The following is a 19705-nucleotide window of genomic DNA, read 5'->3' as shown; positions in this document are numbered from 1 at the left end:
AACCTGTCAGTGCCGGTTTTCATGAACAGTGCAGAATATTGTAAGAAGCAAGGTAGCAAGAAAATGATGTAACAAATATTCTAGTTGATAGGATTTTTACCAAGTAATTGCACTGAGCATTAATCATGTACAATCTCTCATGCTCAAACTGAAAAAAAAAAAAAAAAAAAAAGGTAAAATAAAACAAAAGAGACCCCATAAGTACACAATACACCTTTTTTTACGGCTATTAGCCAAAAGCCAAAACTATTTCAAAGGTAAGCAAACTGATGTCTGTATCAAATAGCTGCTTTCTGGTTTGCAAAAGCTGGAAATGCAAGTATACAGAAATCTACTCCGTGAAAAATATGAGGACAATGTCCGATTATTTAAAAATCAGAGAAAGTAAAAACTCCTGCGCTGACTGACTACAGCCGAGTGAAAAAGGCTACATTTCCACTTACATTGTATACAAAAATAAGAAATACCACTCCTCCGCCTTTGTTCAACGTCTTTTTGTTTTGACAACCAAGACCTTGAGATTTTCGCAGGGAGAAGGGGAACACATACCCCGACTGAGGCTTCTTTGGAGCCTGGAACTACTCTTGGGGTCCTGGGTGGAAAAGCGGGCAGGGGCAGCTCAGGGCAGCGGACGGAGGACAACAGCCTTGCTGGCAGCGCACGCTTTGCCTTGGCTGATGGGAGAGGCTCTCCCGGCTGTAGCCTACGGATCCTGATTATTCAAGATTATAAATAGCTTTGTGTTCATCCAAATATGAAAAATACCATATGCAATTCTCATTTGCTGTACTGTGTACTTTGTGTTCAGACTCTTTTCCTAGTTTATATTTCCCAAATCTTCTTGCCTGCTTGTTTAATGGCATGATAAATCTTTTCTTGTAATGTCTTTCAGAGCTGATATCTAAAAACGCCCCAGTAGATTTGCATGCAAGTAATACCGTCACCACAATACATATTGTTGTGGGATAACAACAGGACTTTTTATAAGGGAACCTTCTCCAAGGAATTTCTGCTTCTGCAATGGAGCATTTTTCCAAGCCTCTTCCTGAAAGCCTGAGTCTGTATTTCTATAAAAATCAGCTTTCATAAAAATCTGCAGAGACTTTTCAGAGGCATTCTTGGGAGGTAACTGTATTTTTTTTACATGGATAGTATGGCGCCTTGAAGGGATTTTATCATTAAGGAGTCTTGGAAATGCTACGACGTTAGACATAATGATTCTACGATAATGAATATCGCAACACTGTGAATTCTTCTGCAATTCAAAGCATGATCCTTACGCTAACCAAGTGCCTTTTCCCACTAGAGGTCACAATTGCAGCAGGGCTGAACCTCGCTTCACTAATCGGAAACCCTTCTTCCAAACGGGCTAACAATAGTTTGCTTTTATACTTCTTTTCAATAGAAAAATCGTTTGCCTGTGAATTTCAGGTATGATACTGATAATACTAGAGCACCACCAGCAGTAAAATAAGGTCACAGTACTCTCCGGTTTATTCCAAATATCAATCTCAAGTCAACAGTTCATTCCACACAGTCATGACATTACCAACTTTTATCTCCCAACAGTGAGGATTTGATGTGAACATACAACCTGTAAATGAGAGGTGTAACTACAAGCCATCAAAACACTGTATTTTCTTTTTAACTGATTGATCAGATTTTGTTATCTTATGTAGGACTATTATGTCTGATTGTTGGATTACTGTGGAATTAGTGTCCTGTGCATGTTCTGGCACTACAAAAAAAAAAAAAAAAAGAAAACCAAACAAATTTTCATTTATTTTCTAAATATTTTTTTTCTGATCTGCCTGAAAATCACATTGTTCCTGAATTCAAATTAATCAAACTCTCTTCCTGGTCCTCCTCTTATGTGATCACTCTTCACATGGATAGCAAATGCGGCAGAAATAGGTTTCCTCCCGCATTGAGAATCCCCAGCTTTTTGCAGGCCCACGGGGCAAGGGGCAGCTCCCAGATTCCCTCGTATTACTGGAGATAACCCGTTTAACACACAAGCACTCTAAAATCAGACGACCAAAAGGACGTAAAATCTTTGTATACAGCTGTCCCGAGCGGCACGCCACTACTCCTGGCATCAGAAAACCATCTGCACCTTCCTCTTTCCTCAAAGGGAAACTCCCTAACTCCCAAGTCAAGGCAGTATTTTAGACCTGAGGCATCATTTGCTGTAGTTTCACGCTGACCAGTTTGGACTCGCTGGACCTGAAGGACCAATATAGACCTTGACAGCCGAGTGAACTGGAGGTGGCATCTGGCAATCTACAGTCAGCCTTCTACTCACATTTGGATTTACAGCAAGACGCTTCAGATTTCAAATGTGGTGCCTTACCCACCCATTCTAACGACACATTTTATAACCACTGATCCACATACTTGAGTTATTTTTTCCTAATGCATGCAAAACTATTCTGACATAGCCAAGTTTAATGATTATGATTATGAAAAAGAAGGTTCAGCTCATTTTTCCACAATCTCTTATTTAAAATCCTACTTCATTTACCACACACTGATTTATAAGATCCAGTTAAAACTTCTCTATCTATTTTAGAAGAAGGACCAAAAATACCAATGTGCACCAGACATATAAATCATTGCTAGCAATATCCCTCCAGCAACTTTATAATGGAAACATGAAAGTACATAAAAATCATCATCCACAAGGGGAAAGAGAAGGGAGCCCATATTAAATAAGCTTTGGATAATTACTTTTTAAAACCAAAGGTCATATGTTTAACTAGGCATTTTAAAATAAATGCTTTAATATCATGTCGATCTCATCTTAATATTTAAAAAATTTGCAAATGTGAAAGTTGTTCATAATTACTTGGGTTTTTTAATACACAACAGTCAAAAGGAAAAACATACACGTACTAAACAAGAACTGTTTTAAGAGCTCAGGAATGGTTAGGGGCTTATCATCATGTCGTATTGCCCCTCAATTATGTAGCCATTCTGTTGTTTTTCAACCTGAGAGGCTTTGCTGGAAGGAAGTGAGTGAAGGAGGAGTGCGAAGCCTGCACAGCTCGCCGACGCGAAGCCCGCAGACAAAGATCCCAGAACCGAGGCATGTGGATATCCTCCTCCAAGGAGCTTTTAACCAGCCTTCTGCAGAAGGCCAGCAGTTTCTATGACAGTCTGACTTACCTGCCTAGTTAAACATCTGCACAGTATCTTCTTTTTTCCAACAGGTGTTATTTAAGAACCCTCTTAACCTTGTGTAGAGGCCTACAGCATTTTAAGAGATCTCATTAAGTTCAGGAGTTTTGGAAAAGGAACAAGCCCATCTCAAAGCAGTAAACTCTTGACTATCCTGCAGTCAGGATGGTAAGATAAGGGTCAGGAAAGGGAAAACGTTAGAGTTTGTGCCATCTTACAGCCTCCTTATGGCTCCTGCTGACTGCCACCTTGACCGTGCTCTGCTTTACAAGGACCTCCATAGGACAGCACTCACTCAAGAAGAGCGAGGATAGTTTTGCAGAAGAACCCCTTCGTATCTACTGGGATGCTAGCAGTGCCATGAACACTCACCAGTCAGTAGGTCACCATTTCACTCGTTGAGATTGTGCTTCATAGAAGTATCTGCTTATTTGAATTATATGGCAAAACACTGTAATTCCAACAGAGATCGTAAGTAACACCCTCATGGGCAAAACCGTGAAACTACATCTCATAAGACTGTAAAACCGAAACACTTCAACCGCCAATGATAAATACGCACTGAAATTAAGACTAGCTTAAAATAAGTGGAAATTGTTAACTCTCTTCTAGCAAGAGATTTTCACAGTTCCTTAATTCCCTCTGAAGCCAAGGCTCCTTCCGCAGACAGAAGCCCTCTCTGAGGAGTCCTCACTTTGGTGCCTCCGCACTCTGAAATGAGATGACTTTTGAAAAGGCCTGAAAAGAAGGTGTGGGAACAAAGAACAAACAGGATGGTAAAGATCTGATTTTGTAGGATTCAGTTTGTACTCTGTGAGATCTCTGTGACAGAAAGGATGCTTGTGCGTTCCTTTAGAAGGGAGGAGGCCTATCTGTCCATTTGACCCAGCAAATCTACCCAGAGACTGAAAAAAAGGAAGAGGGCAGTTTCACAAACAAAAGGAAGTGAATCTCTTAAAGAAAATACAGAAAATTAATTTTTTCTATCAGTGTCATTATCTGTGGTTATGTTCCTAGATATGCATGACATGTAGGAGGGAACAGTGAAGATACAGATACAATAGTCTTGAAAGTTCAGCACCAGGTAAAGATGATGTACGTGAAAGTCAAGAAAGTATCTCCTTAAGGGCGGAGAAGTCTCAAGCCTCACATGACACGCCATCAGGAGAACCGGTTAACCTGTTCCACCTTTCTAACAACTGAATTTTCCTTTTTTTAAAAGGGAGATAAGCTATTCAACTGAAGTTAATTTGACATTGTTTCGTAATTCGAAAGCGTTTCATAATTATGTGTTCAGTTGCACACGCTTTCAAAGGAGCTACGGAGGGTAATTGGGGTTACCAACTCTAAAGGAGAATTAAAATTCTATTTATGTTTTGGATTGCTTCCAGCAAAACATCAGCTTGTCAACTCTAATATGTTGAGAACACACAATAAACTTTAGGAATGTCACAAATGTATTTGTTTTGCTGACAACTTAAATATATGGTCTGAAGTTCAAATTTCTCTTTGTCAGTACCACAGACTTGGAGCATGCTCTGCAGGGAGACGCATGTTAATTAATGTCTTTTACTCCGATACAGTTTGTATGTCTTGTACATTTACTCTACTTCAACGACAAGACAACTAAGGGAGAGAAAGGTTCACTTTCACTCAAATAAGGCACAACATAAACCAGCAAGCTTTGTATAAGCAACAGATACAGCTTTCTTACTAAACAGTTATATTGGAGAGTTTAAAAAAAAAAAAGAAAAAAAGAAAAAAAAAGAAAAAAACAAATTGCGTAGAGATCTTACTGCTAACGTATGAAGTATAGTCGACGTCTTAGAGCGGGTGTGCTGGTTTTGGTTGGAGTTCCCCAACGACTCCAGATACATTGCCTACTACAATAACTCACAACAGGAAATGCTATAACACAAGAAAGAAGAAAAGAAAATACAGAAATCTCCATCCTGATACTATGATGCTGTGGGTAATACACAAACCCAGTTTAAACCAGTTGACTGAATTATCAGACCAGCAGACACCAGGGAGATGGTAAAATGGCACCATGGGCTTCAGTATTTATTATGTCACTTTTCTGGTTTTTGCAGCCACACGACAACGACTACCAGGCAACCATGAACCTGTATTAGTATGATTTGGCATGAAATTTTGTTTGGTTGGTTGCTTTTAACAGAAATGAATGGGATTTAGGAGTGCGAGTGAATAGTCACATGTTTTGGGTGATTTTCAGGTAATTTGCTGCTGAGATGTTGCTATGGCTGAATGAAGGTAAAGAGCACTATGAGATGAGCACTTTTTTCTCTCCAGCTTCTGTGACCGTTTTCAAAGAATAAAAATCACAGCCATGGAATTTTAAGTCATTTCCACGTATCAAATTGCTCCCTGACATTGGGGATTTCTGCAGTGGCACGTTCCTAATTCCCAGGCAGCTGGTTATGGGCTGGCAGCATGCTCTCTCCATTTGCTTGACTATACCACATACTAACATTAGTTTTCTGGTTTTCAGAGGTTTAAATTACAGGGTTTTAAGACATTCCTTTCCCTCTTTCCAAACCTGATTAATACAGGCACAAAGAAAGGGGCCTGAATCCACACTAGGCATCAAGGGCCTTGTCACATACGTGTAACAAGGACAGAAAAAGAGGTCTCCTATCTCTGTAGATAAGACAGATCCTCCGACTCTCACATGGAAACAGGGAATGGCTGTTAGATGTGTTCAGAGAAGCAGGACTCTTCCGGACCCCAATTTTCTCAAGAGGAGACAAGATGAGGGGTTCAGAACATCTCTTGACAGAGAGCTGTGCCTCCTTCCCCCTCTACATGTGGCCACATCACACAAAGAAAAACGCACAGTATCACAGAATGTTTTGGCTCAGAAGGGACCTTTTAAAGGTCACCCAGTCCAAGCCCCCTGCAATGAGCAGGGACATCTTCAACCAGATCAGGTGGCTCACAGCCCCGTCCAACCTGGCCTTGAATGTTTCCAGGGATGGGGCATCTACCACCTCTCTGGGCAGCCTGTGCCAGTGTTTCACCAATGTTAAACCCCATGTTAAATCCACGTCCTGCTTCCCTGCAACTCCAACTGATCTCCATCCCAGTGTTCATTCTTCATCTTCTCCTTTTCTCTGCCACAACACAGTCCTGGCCCTTGCCTCTCTACACCGTGACATTCATCTTCCCTTCCCAACAAGCACTCGAATGCAAAGTTCACATTTTGATATTACATGCTTGGAAAATTCAGCGCGGCCTCAGGTCCCAAGCACGAAATAATAGAAAATGTTTTGGCAGAGGCAGACTGCGCCACCCTCTTTTTTAAAAACCGTCCCCAAATTAGCTCAGCTTCCTGGATTTGCTCACGGAATGTCACTCTCCCATTTGTGATACTTTCCTTCGGTTATTTCTGAAGCGTTTTTGAGGACTGCCAAGACTGCTTAGAATATGCTGCTATTCAAATACAGCAGATGGCACTGGTGTTAAGTAAGCATTATGGAAATTTACTGTATTCCTAGAAGAATCAACCAAGTGAACATCAACTAGTAAGTGGCTAAAATATTTCAGTCGCAATGGAGAAAGTAATTCAGAGAGATACCGTGACACGGCATTAGATGTCTCTTGCCTCTAAGGCACAAACTAGGTCATTCAAATAGGTCCCTCCTCTTTGGTAACTTTTCACCTGTATCTTAGAACATTTTCTGAAACAGAAGCAGCCTCAGCATTTTAGGACCACAACATTTATCAACATCACCAAAAAGGTACCTTCTGTTCACATAAGCTATCTTGAATTGCAGATTGTTGTGAGACCGGTTTTCCTTTGCTTACGCTGAGTATTTATCACCAGTCTTGTTATTTTGGGGATAAACAAGCTGCAGCTATGAATGGAAGATACATAAATTATGGATGCTCACAGGAACAGCTGGACAACATCGTGTAATGGGTTATGCTAAACCCTGGGGCTCTCCAAGAACCTCTTAGCTGTACTCTATGAAAATACTCTTCTCCTCAGTCCAAGCTTGAATTCTTATAAACTCTGGGTAGCTTTAGAAGGGAATAGAACGTTTTGTGTTCCCCTGTGCCCGTGGCAATAGAGAACAGTGTATTGCGTACCTCTTTTTTTTTGTTCATTGAAATTCTATATCCAAACACCTAATATTTTTTATGATGACTTTCAGTTTGAAAACAACTTAAAATTTGTTATCATTATAATCTGAATGTTTTAAGCACATATATACAAAAACTTTTAGAAGTTCCTCCTCCCTCAAACACGCAATCAGATACTACATCCTCTTTTCTTTCTTTTTGCTTTAATTTCTGTTCTAGTACCAAAAAAACCCACAGTAGAATACAGTTGTAGCGATCAGATAAATTATGCTAAAATTTCTTCTAGTGTGCATTTAAATAACTCATCTAAATACATAAAAGCAAAACATCCAGGGCCAGAAAATCTGAGCTAACTCCATTGCAGATTTCAAGTTTTTGCAACAAAAAAGATTCTAATGGCTGCTACGTCAACAGATGCTTGCATGCAGCAAACCAGCATTACCGTTGGATGTGTATGTTCAAATTCTAGTCTTGCATCTGGAGTCTGAGACAACCTATTCTCCTTCTTCTTAGATTAATTAAAAGCTAGCAGTCTCGGAAGGAAATCCTTTCCAGTCTCTTTGCATGAAAGAGCAGAGGCTGATAGAGACTTCCGAGAGAAGACTTAGCTCTCTAGCAGGCATAATGCAAAAAGCAGCGGACAGGAGGAAAGACAGAGTCTAAATGCCAAAGTCTAATCGTCTATATTCATAAGAAGGAAAACAAACACCACCACCACCCCCCCGCCTTTTCCAACTCACATGTATGACACTGACTTTAGTTTTGTAAATAGTACTGAAATAATGCAGGTTGCTTCAGCACAGATCTATATGTACTTGAATTTAAGCCTAGCTTTTAACATACTGTTGCTAAAAGAGATTTTATTTCTAGCAAGCCTAGTCTGCTGTTTTGTAAGACTCATTAAAACATTCATAACTGGAAGAGTTAACAAACGCAGACAACATGTCAAGAATAGGTAATTCCAAAAAGTTCAATTTTTCTTCCCCTATAGATCTACAGAAGATAAACAACTGTACATAATCTTTTATTTAATTCACATTTCATCTGAGTGCAGATTTACAGAGGAAGTGGGCTTGTTCCTGACTCAATTCCTGAGGAAGTTTAATAAATTAAAATGTTAATCTGTTCTTTCTCAACTCTGTTGAAGGCATCACAGAAGTATCTGACAGTGACAGATAAAAAATAGCAGGCTATTATGGTATCTACTACTCAGTTAGTACTAACACGCAGAGACGACTGGTCTTATCGTCTGAGCAATACCATACGGCGTAGTGTTTCCTGGCACATCCATTCTCAGCGAGACACACAAGACAGAAATCAAATCTTCAGCGCCAATAGTTGTAACTCTTCTAAGATGTTCATTATTGCGTTAGGAGGCACCGCTCCCAGGAACCACATCTACACAACGTGGTGCTGTATTTTTACCATCAATAGGGGCTCATTTACCAGCACCAAGTCATTCACATTGTAAAAGATTTTTAAAAACACCCATCAGTCTTCATTATCACAGATAGCTGCTCAAAACTGATTATGAAAGTTATTTTATACAAAGTTCTGAAAGCAATAGTTGATAAATAAAGGCAAGGAATGACAGTATCTAGTTTTCAATTCCCACTTCTTCCGCGGTGCTGCTGTGTGGTCCTGTGAAAGGGAGTTTCCCTTCTTTGTTATTAGCTGTATTAGAAAACATGGAATTATTTCATATCCAAAATTGATAGATAATCAGTTGCAATCCTTTCTATTCAGTCTTGATCATAGAACGGCAGCTTAGTAGTCAAACTATTAATTTTTGTAACAAGCCTATGTAATTACTGACACTAAAATATACAAATATTTGTACCAGCCCAGAAAAGGCAGCATGTAGTACATTTTTTTTATCTAACTCCTTAAAAGGAGAGAAGCACAATCCTTAAGTATTTTACATCCCCAAGAACGGCACACAAAAATAGCCAGATCAACTTAAAACAGAAGTTACTAAGAGTGTCTCAAAATTCTAGGTTAATAATGGAATGACAGCTTGAGCTCTGAACCTCCTTTAGTTTTGGTAGTACACAACCGGTTAAAATATTTTCTTTTTTAAGTAGAAAAAAATGACGAAAATTTTAAAAATGCTTATAAATTGTCTGCCAGCTGGTTTGGTTTTTTTCCTCTTCTAAATGCCTAATTAAGGTCACTTATTTAGTGCTCTTAAAACACATATTTTCCTTTTAAATTGAACATTTTAAAATGCAAAGTGAAGTTAAATGTCAACTCTTTGATATTCTATGGCATAATCCAGGCGCAGTTGCTGCACTGGGGACAGCTCTATGTAAGTGACATGCACTTTACCTAGATGAGTTGCTATTTCTGAGTCTGACTTTTAATAATAATTAAAAATGGAACAAAAAGAGACAGCACAACAGAGCAGGCTCACAAAGCGTTCAGTAACATAATGTCATATTGATAGATAAGACTGACAAGTCCAAATACAAATCTTGAGTAGCATCAACAAAGTTCTTCAACGCAAACAGAAATAGCAAAAGGGGAAGAGACAAATGAAGCAGATGAAACAGGCAGCTAAAAGGAACGTTGTAGAAAGATCTTCAGCCGATGTTGACGTGTTAAAATTTATCTACATAGCCAGGGTCAAAACCGCACAGTTTACTGTAGTCACATGAAAATTTTCAACTGGATCAGTAAGTTTGTGCTTTTATTACAGGCAGTCAAAGTATTAAGCCTTATAATATGTACCACGGCACTGTGGAGTACCTGCCTGCAAGCCCAACAAGCCCAAAATTTTCTTCAAGCTTCTGTCATAAGAATGACAAAGAATTCCAAAATATTTCAGTTCAAGATGGGGACAGGTGACAGATTCTGTCCCAAAGTTACTGAGGCAATATTCTAAGGCCACTGGAAATTTAGGTAATTTGGGGGTTGAATCACATCCTCAACAGCCTGGAAACAACTTAAAAAAACCCCAAGTTCCTAGGAAGACAACAGGAGAAAAGAACTCAATCACACAGAGGCCATGGCAAGTCCCAAATTCATATGAATTTAAATAAAATTGTTCCTTCTAACAAAGTCATATTTAACGTGAGAATGATGAAAAGACCTCAACTGTAATGGCACTCACTTTGACGAGATTTTAAAAATTTCTCCGTAAAACTTAATTCCCATCACAAATTTAGCTACTCTTTCATAGGATATGCTCCCACCCAGGAGCCCCACTCCCCAGCTTGTGCTCCTCTTCCACCGTGCATGCCAGGGAAGGGAAAGCAGCTCCCTGGTTAGCTGCGAAGCTACAGGATTTCCAACAGGTATTTTTCCTCTCTGGAAGAGAGTTAAAGGACATCTGTAAGGACGGATTTCACTCTTCCAGCCAAAGTCAAAAACTGGGAAAAAAAAAAAACCCACCCCATACAAAAACTCTTGGTTGACACAAATTGTTCATCCATAATTCAAATATTTCCATGGGGAGCAGAGAAGCTCCCTTGGAATGACTAGCTGGCAGCACCCATTCAAGCAACAATTTTAACTGTTTTTCTTCCTCTAATGTTTCTAATGTTTTTCTTTTATGAAAGACTTGCATAGGATGTAAACATTTTGTCAACAACAGACCGGGCAGGGCTGTGGAGAAAGCACAGTCAGGAAGGAAGTTGAAGGCTATTTAAAATTCATCTGTATCTATGACAAATTAATGAGAAGGCTGGAAGATTGTTTTTAAAAACACAAGACAGTTCACTTCAAAGGCTTCTTGATTTTTTAAGGAATATTTTTTTTTTTTTTGCAGAAGAGTATGTCCCACTGTTAGCAGCTGCAACTGTTTTTTCTCCTTCCAGTTGCTGGAATTACAGGCATGCTGCTTGTTCAGAGATAAAGTAAAGAACAATTTAATGCAGATAAAAATTGTTTTTGGACTACTCCGTTCCTCCTTCTGGAGGCTGACCAGACAGACAGCTTCACAACATGACTTCAGTCCTCCACTAAGGAATGGTTTCTTTCTTATTCTGTCTATGGCCATATGACTTCAGATATTACTGTCCTTCTATGACGAGGGTCAACTAGACTTAATGTGATTTTAATCTACACTCCTCCTACAAACTCTCAGAAGTGCCTGTTACTTCAGACTGGCTGACTCATGAATCCCAAGAGTAGTTTTCCGATAGTCTATGCTGTTGCCTCAGCATGTTGTCTACTCACTGCCCTAGTGTTTCTCAAGATGTCTGTATGTATCTTCTCACTTGAAATCAACTTTCTTACCATTTCTGGTTTATTTTTAGCTGTTGTAAAAGAGGCTCCTTTAGCTTTATGTGATTACCCTCCACAAATGCTAACAAGTTTCCCTTTCTCTAGCAGACTCCAGTGTTGCACTCTCTCACTTTCCCCTTGAATTCTTTCACCTTCTTTCCCAGAGTAATTCCTTCAAACATGCCGAGATAAACACTGCCAGCTGTGAGATGAACGCCAACGTGTTAAGAGTTGTTCCTTTTTGCATTCTAAATATTAAATCTTTATTAACCATGACTTCTTCAGCATATTTTATCATCAAGCTTAATATAATAAAAAGCACAGGCGCTTCAGACAGGATGTAACTATGCTTCTACCACAATAATGACCACTGTGAAATGATGTTCCGTACTTCTTGACAAACGATCTCTTAAAATGGTCATTTCTAAGTGCTGCTCTACAGCAAGATCAGAATGAAGTAATAAACTGAACGGACAAAGAATGATCAAATCCACACCAGAAGCTTATTCTGAAAATTAACTCACTATGAGTTCGAAAGTGACCAAGGGATTGTAAAAGTGACAAGGAATTGTGTTCATCTACTGCATGACCAAAGAGGACAAAGAACAAAAAAACCCAAACTAGCAAACTTTCTGCTTTTTCTATTTGCTTACTTAAAATAATCACGACACTGTGAAAGAAATAGAGCTCAGACATTTATGTGGAAATGTGAAATCACTTCATCATTACCACCTTTCGCACTCACTTAGATACCTGGCGGTAGTAACCTACCTCTTTTTGATAAATAAGCACCAATATGCAGAAGAAAGGGAAAAACAATTCTCTTAAGGAAAAAAATATTGAGTTATGAGTGGATGACAGTATTTGTTTAATAATGCATGCTACCAAGGCATGTGCAGCAACCTGAAAATTCGCAAGTAAAGTATTTCCCAATAAAAATTAACAGAAAGAACTAGAGTCAACAGTGTTTCATACTCATGAAGCCCTTTGCATTTAAAATTCTCAGTTATTTTATTTAATTATTATGTTTGTGAGCCATTTAAATCAGAGAGAAAATCAGTGGCTGGTTCAAAACCAGGTTTAATTCCATGGACACCCCGACTTCCCGGTGACAAAAGGAAGTACTAGCATTTTACCAAAATAAACATTCCAGACTATCAATTTATTCTGGTTTTTTTAAGGGAAGTGCAGAAATATCTCCAACACAGAAACGTACCATTTGTATCCGGAGTAACGTGTTCCTTAGTTGGAATGGTCGGGTAAAAAACAAAAGGAAAGACCTTCATTCTATCATGCTGTTTGGCACTTCTCGCTATTTGTTTAATATCAGGCCATCAAAGCAACATGCAATACCCTTACTATCTTTGGGCATTCTGAATCAGACAATTTGGAGAGCTTTCCCTCTAAAAGCCTGCTAGGCTTTTATTACTAGGTATCTTCAAGAAACTAGAATTTCTAACTTTGAATAAATTATTTAACAAATTAAATGAAGAACAGATGTGTGCATCAGATATTCTTAATTAGATCCCTTAGCAAAGAATGAGACAATCCACAATTCTAATTTTAAAACCAACCCAGTGTTCGACTGAACATATTCTCTTCAATATAACCATGGTTTCTACATAATTTAGTTACATGCATTTTCAAATTAAACAGTAAACGACGCCAACAAAATGAAACAAAAAAAGAAGAAACATCCATGGAGCAGAGGAAGGACTTTCTGATTCAAGGGGGTTTTTACCTCACAAAGTAGTAAGTCAATGATGTGGAAGACCATGCAGAGCGGAAACTTGGCAGTAAAAAGAGTGAGGAACCACTGGGATGCATACATATGAGCTTCCAAATTGAGGTCTGAGAAATGGCTATACAAGTCCGGTAACTGCTCCTAGGGTAAAGGAAAAAAATAAACGCTTCAGTATTACTCATTAATCTGAGTTCTTCATCTACACTGCCAGTAAGGAGCAGGTTGCTAAACACTGAAAAACACAACAAAGTGAAATCCTGGCTTCTTTTGAGCAATGGAAATATGTTTCTTCATAAATTTTGGTGCCCATGGTTACTGTTTTTAGTAAGATATCCACTGTGGATTCTATCATGGTATCAAATAATGTACTGAGATTATACTGAGAAATTACAAAATCTCCAACAGTTGAAAGGCAGAGCGGTTGTGAAATCTATGTCATGCATAGCATATTTCTTTAAGTTATTCCTTTGCTGTGTCTCGCTATAAATGCTTCTGCTATAAAAACCAATGGATACTAGAAGAAGATCACTTTGCAGAGCTTGAAAGCAACAAAGCACACAACTCCATCAGACAGTTTCTCTAACTAGGAGCATATATAAGCAACACAAAATAAGCACTGATAATCCTACTGTACACTGATGATATATTCATATTCCTTTAATACAGTAAAATCTTTGTTAACATATGTAAACATTGAGAGGACCATATGCTGAAGTATCAAATTAATTAGTATGCAATTCTACTCCATCAAGTAAGAAATAGGCACAATTTGACATCTGAAAAAAAAAAGATCATTAAATTAATAGTGTTCTCTTTTATTTGGTTTTAATGTATCTCAGAGAGGTATACATGTTCATGTATAATAACTGACTTCAGCAGCTAGCTTTCACTACGCCAATAGAAGTGCAGGTCAAAGCTTAATGAACTGTTAGTAACTCCTTATTAGTCAGAACAACAGTGTGTAAAACTTGCAGTTGTTTATTTATATTAAATTGCTCTATGAAATAATTCCATCTGAAAAAACAGCAATATTATTGAAAACACAGTAAAATCTACAAAATGACCTACACTTGATTTGTATTTCATAAGCACCAGAATGTCCTGATTTGCCTGACCTCTTAACCATCAACATAATTCATAGAAAGTAGGACACTGATGGTGCCGGCCCAAAAGATACTCTGGCCTTAATAGAACAGAGACACTCTCTCTAAGCAACATCACGACATAGGGAAGAGAGAGAGTAAGCAAACAGAGAGGAAAAAAACCCACCAGATACCTACCCCACTTGGATACAAAGACTAGCAGTAAGATTGGTATATGAAAGACAAAATAAATTAGAAATCAATCTGGCTCAAGATGTTTGGATCCAGAATTTAAACTTCCCTGCTTCGGTTCTACCCCACTTCTAAAAGGAGAGGGCTTTTATTGTCCAGTAGCTTACAGAAGCAAAGCATAAATCTCTTCTTCATGCCAGTATTTCCATTTATGAAAGCAGAAGAATTTGTTACCCTGGCCCCACCTGCATTAACTTCTCCAGCTGGAAAAATTTGCAATGGAGATCTTCAAAGTTATTTCTGTAGAGGTCTCTCAAGCCGTAGTCATACATTATTTTCACAAATACACAGAATGCCTGCTCCTCCGGCATCTGTTTGGAAAAACGCACAAACATAATTTTAAAAAGTGAGCTGAGGCTGGAAATGCCTTAAACAAACACACACTTAAATACCTTACGCATGATGAATTCAGAACCAGGGATTTATTAAAATTTTCAGCAAACTACTCTGAATGTAGAATTAAGCAACTAAAATCTCAAGGGGACTATTCTCCTTGATTTGGCTTCGTAAGACCTTCTTTGAAGAAAACGTGGGATCAGACCATAGATTCACATACGTATACATCCCTAAAGCAGCCCAACTGTCACCAGTATTCTTTCTGCCAAATAAATACGAGAACAACCAGTACGCAACTTTCAGCTACAGAATGACAACTTAAAAAAAAAAAAGTAAGAAAAGAGAAAGAGACAACTCACAACAGTCATTTCTACTGAGACAGACTTGGTTAAAGGGGAAAAATTCAAGACAACTAAGGTATAACCAACCCTTAGTGAGAACAATGCTTATCTACTTTCATCCAAACCCCAGGACATCAAACTCTCTGAAGTCAGGTTTCCCATGATGAATAAGGAAATTGCAAATTTTGCCTCCAGAACCTACTAGTGAGCTCAGGAAGGCTGACCCCATCTATTAACATCATGACTTTTCAGAAGGCCTATCTCCATAACTTCTACTTAATTTTGACCAAAATTTCTCATCAAACAGAGTTTTTAGAAGGTGGTACTAAAAGACAAGTTATGTGAGCCACTCTAAACTTATATTTGTTGGCTTGAGCTCGCTGAATGTTGAATTTGTGGGAAGCTCTGTGTCATGAAACCTCCACTGATAAGACATCTCCCCCACTTCCCCCATGCATTCAGGTAACACAATACTAAAATAGGCACAAGCAGAGTCACTACAGACCCTAAATCAGGTTTTGAATCACATTAAAAACAACCTTTCTTTTGCAGGCACCAGATTGTAACAAATGAAAACAACGATTGAGCATCAAGAATGACAACTCTTGACCTTTGAGTATATTCACTCATTCAGCCTCTTGCCAATCTCTTATCAAATATCAGCAAGAGATAAAAGCTCGGTATTTTCTTCAAAGAGAAATTTAGTCTCTTGATATTACTTTCAGTGTTTCATCTTTTATGTTCAGCCTACGATTATGGCCTGTCTCCAGGGCCACGGGCAGCCACTTTAATTTTCATTTTCAGACATCATAAATGACAGTAACTAGTTACCATAAAGAACTGCCAGATCAGCTGCTAGCCACCTGTCCAGGCTAGATTCGCCTAGGACAAGCTCTTAGGAATCTCAAAGCTCTTTATCACAGTTTTATCTGGGTGGAACGATTCCCACTGACAGTGGATAAAAGCTGCAGACAAAGTAAAGGGAAAAAATAGTTTTATCCTGACCAAAAGGCTTGAATCTTCTCTGTAATAAGATGAATGCAAATTTCTTTCTTTTTTTTTTTGGTAAGGTAACAATTATTTCTGCTAAAATGACAGATGCTCATGCACAAGCACACCTACCTTGCATGCTCAATCAGCCACACGTGCATTGACAATCATTCCTTCCCCGAGACAGGGAGAGGGAGCAGGAACAGAGACAAGTGCTAAGCCAAAGTTGTGCACAGGCAGAGGCCATCCAGTCCTCGGCTCTCAGCGAATAGAGGCTCTCCAATATTACAAACCCCAAGAATTCAAAATCATAAATCAAGATTTTATTTCTTGTTTATTTTAACGAAAACACATATTTTTGGGGACTTCCATTCTAATTTTTAGCATTTAGATATTTGCCCCTTATTATCTTTTCTTTGGAATCACAAAAGCCAGAAATTTACCATTTCTTAAAAATGAAATTTTCATTTTTAACATAGCAATGACTCCAAAAATTAGACAATAAGAAAAAAAAAAGTCAAATACTGTGAGACTGAGTAAAACAATTAAGAGTTGGCAACACTGTCCCCCTGTGATTAGAAGTTACCTGCTCACCTTTGATGGGAATTTCATCAAAGCACCAAAATCACAAAAATCCAGGATGGAGGTTCAGGCTACCCAACCATCCCTGGGAGATATCTACACTGAAGAGAAAGGATATCCTGTCCCAGAAAAAAAGGGCAAGGAAGGGGGTCTAGAAATCCATGCAAAGATAGAAGAGTTAGGATCTCACAAGCATTCACAGCATACAGATTGGTTGGAGAATTTGAGAAAAACAAGAGTTTGACGACGTCCTGGGAAGCTCCCAACTTACATGAGCTCATTGAGACTGCTTCCCTTCCCCCCTTTCTCTGATTATTTCAGTTTAATATCCTATTATGAAAGCAAATGTTATAAAGGGCATATTAAAATGAGTGTAATTGCCATTTAGTATTCCCTGCGTACAGGGCCATTTCTTCTGCCTCCAAAAACACTAGAAACAGAGGTGATTCTCTATAGTAATGACAGCGTACAACTAAGTGAGAGCAGCTGAAGTATTAGTCAAATGTTAAGAATGTGACACCCACTCATTTCTAAACAACTCTGGTCTTGAAAATGGCTTATTCTTCCAGTGGAACTGAAAAATCCTTCTTCGGGTAAAAAGTTAATTGCAAAACAACTGTTAGATAAGCTAATTTGCAGTATATGTGGGATTGCAACAATGTGACTAATTTAGGATTATCCTTAAAGAATCTAAAGCTTCTCTAACTCTCACTGTGCCTCATGCTCCCTACATCTTCAAGGAGCCATAGATCTCGCTAGGAATTACAACTTAAATTAATCTGAATTTGAGTTCTAGATGCCTTAGGAAGTGTATGTGTAACACATAAACCACCAACAGCTGACTCCAAACTACAATCTGAAATGTATTTCAACGATCATTAATCATTTATTAATTAAAGCCTGACAGAAAAAGCAGGCAAGAGCCTGAGTAAGAGTTGCTGTTGGGGTTTTGGGTGGTTTATTCAGATATTCTTTACGATATCCACGCTACTTGAATCTGCTGCGTTTCCACTGTTAGGTCAAAGTTAAAGCATCTTGCAAATATAAAAATTGTGTATTTTTCTACCTCTACACATACACGCACATGTATATATAAAAAGCAATAGATCAAAGTTTGTACAGTTTCTAGTTACCGGCTAAAATATCAAGGTTAAAATTCAGTTTTCACTCAAAAGATTTTATAAAATGTCCCTAGGTGGAAAAAGTCTCACTGAAAATTAATTAGACTGCTTGCTCTGGTTAGCTCCTCTGAGAATATCTCCCGAAGTCAAATTCCCCATAAACACAAAGCGAGTTCACCTCCGTGACAACTAAATTAAAAGAAAATATTAATATGCAACAAATCAGTTCCAGGTTTTGACACAGAAGTACTTGACAATTTAATGGATTTCTCCTAGATAAAGGAAATCTACGTTCATAAAGATAGAAGGCATTAGTCACTATTTGTCAAAAAGCAACAAGAGGCAAATGAATGTAGACAAATGAACAACAGTAAATATCTGTCAAATAGCATGTTACAGTACTACGGATTTTAAAGCTGCTTTGGTTTCAAATATGAAAGCTTTCATTTTGCAATTAACTCACATGAAGTAGAAGCACAGCTGCGAGGAAAGACTGTCCCTGGCAATAGCCAATGTCTTCATCATAGACAGAGTACGCCTAGAAGAAACAGAAGTGAACATACATTTAAAACGCACACAGGCATTATCAAAATGTGTTATAATCAATGAGCTATTCAGAATACATAATACTACCCAGGCTAAAATAATAAAGGGAGTGAAACTGTAACCATTCTTGCGCGGGCTTTCAGGGCACTTAAGAAAACATCTACAGATCGCCCTCAATCTTCCACAGATGCCGTCCTTATAAATTTTTATTTTTATTTTTCGAAGAGCATGAAAAGAGTGGGATGCAATTTCCCTTCACCTAAATCAAGGATAACTCTGCTGAGGTCAGCAGCAATGTAACTTTAACGATATGATAACTACGATATAAAAACCAGATTAGTTTGTGTTGTGGGGAGAGTGCTTAGTTGCTTTTGGAAAAACAAATTCTGACATCATGAAAGTGTAGAACCTGAGGCTGGTTGTTAGAAAACCACCAAGAACTACTGTAGCCTGGAAATTTCATCAGAAAGAAGTTTTTCCGTGTCCTTGTCATGCTGAAGAATGAACAAGACTCATTTTCCTACGGTATGACTGACATAGTACTTTTCTCCTGCTCTTAAAAAAACAAAACTAAAATAACCAACCTTTCCTTCCCCCTTACTTTTCCAAGACAAGACGACAGATACTGTTTTTAAAGAGATGTCAGAGGATGTTAAGGATTTGAGGAAACTTGAGAAAGTATAAGCACCAGCAGGATTGACATCGGGGAGAGAGACATCCTGAGAGAATAAGGCAGGCACTAAGGTTACGGCCAGGGAAAACAAAAGCACAGGGTCGGAGCTACGGGGAAGGAACAAGCCCGATGAATCAGAAAATCCGCTTTGCCCCCACACCGCCTCCAAGACTGTTTACAGATGAGAACGTTTCGAACTGGAACACTGTGCTTATCTTCTTTTTTTAAGTCCTGAATGAAATCAAGATTGCAAGTTCATAGAGAGATTGTGAATAAACAATGTTAGGTATGCCGGGGAACCAAACCCACCTGGCTCTAGCGTACAAATATTTCAAAGGTGGCTAAGCTGCCTCTTCAAAAGGTGAGCAGCATTGTGACTCAAAGACAGATGTGACCCCTTTCTAGCCAGCAGTATTAACATCATTGTAACTCCTGCCAGAAATGTTGAAACGGAGACCAAAACATTTTTAAAGTCTTTAAACCACCTTTCCTTTTTCTTTCTGATTGGCAGAAACTAAGAAAGA

General features: G+C 38.5%; 1 protein-coding gene across 1 annotated transcript in view; it reads right to left on the bottom strand.

The window, feature by feature from the left end:
- RABGAP1L (RAB GTPase activating protein 1-like) overlaps nt 1–18508 on the bottom strand; it is a gene marked incomplete at its 3' end in the record, with an annotated part of 39475 nt that extends 20967 nt beyond the window's left edge. Inside the window, exons 1-3 of the mRNA XM_009707802.1 lie at nt 18426–18508; nt 14778–14903; nt 13256–13399 (exon numbers count right to left, since the gene is read on the bottom strand). Of these exons, the coding sequence (XP_009706104.1) occupies nt 13256–13399; nt 14778–14903 (270 nt within the window). The remainder of the gene's footprint in view (nt 1–13255; nt 13400–14777; nt 14904–18425) is intronic.
- Nucleotides 18509–19705: the final 1197 nt, after the last annotated feature.

This window comes from Cariama cristata, unplaced genomic scaffold (genome assembly GCF_000690535.1).
Source record: "Cariama cristata isolate BGI_N322 unplaced genomic scaffold, ASM69053v1 scaffold2629, whole genome shotgun sequence".
Classification (NCBI taxonomy): Eukaryota; Metazoa; Chordata; class Aves; order Cariamiformes; family Cariamidae; genus Cariama; species Cariama cristata.
This window is presented reverse-complemented; position numbering and strand designations above follow the sequence as displayed.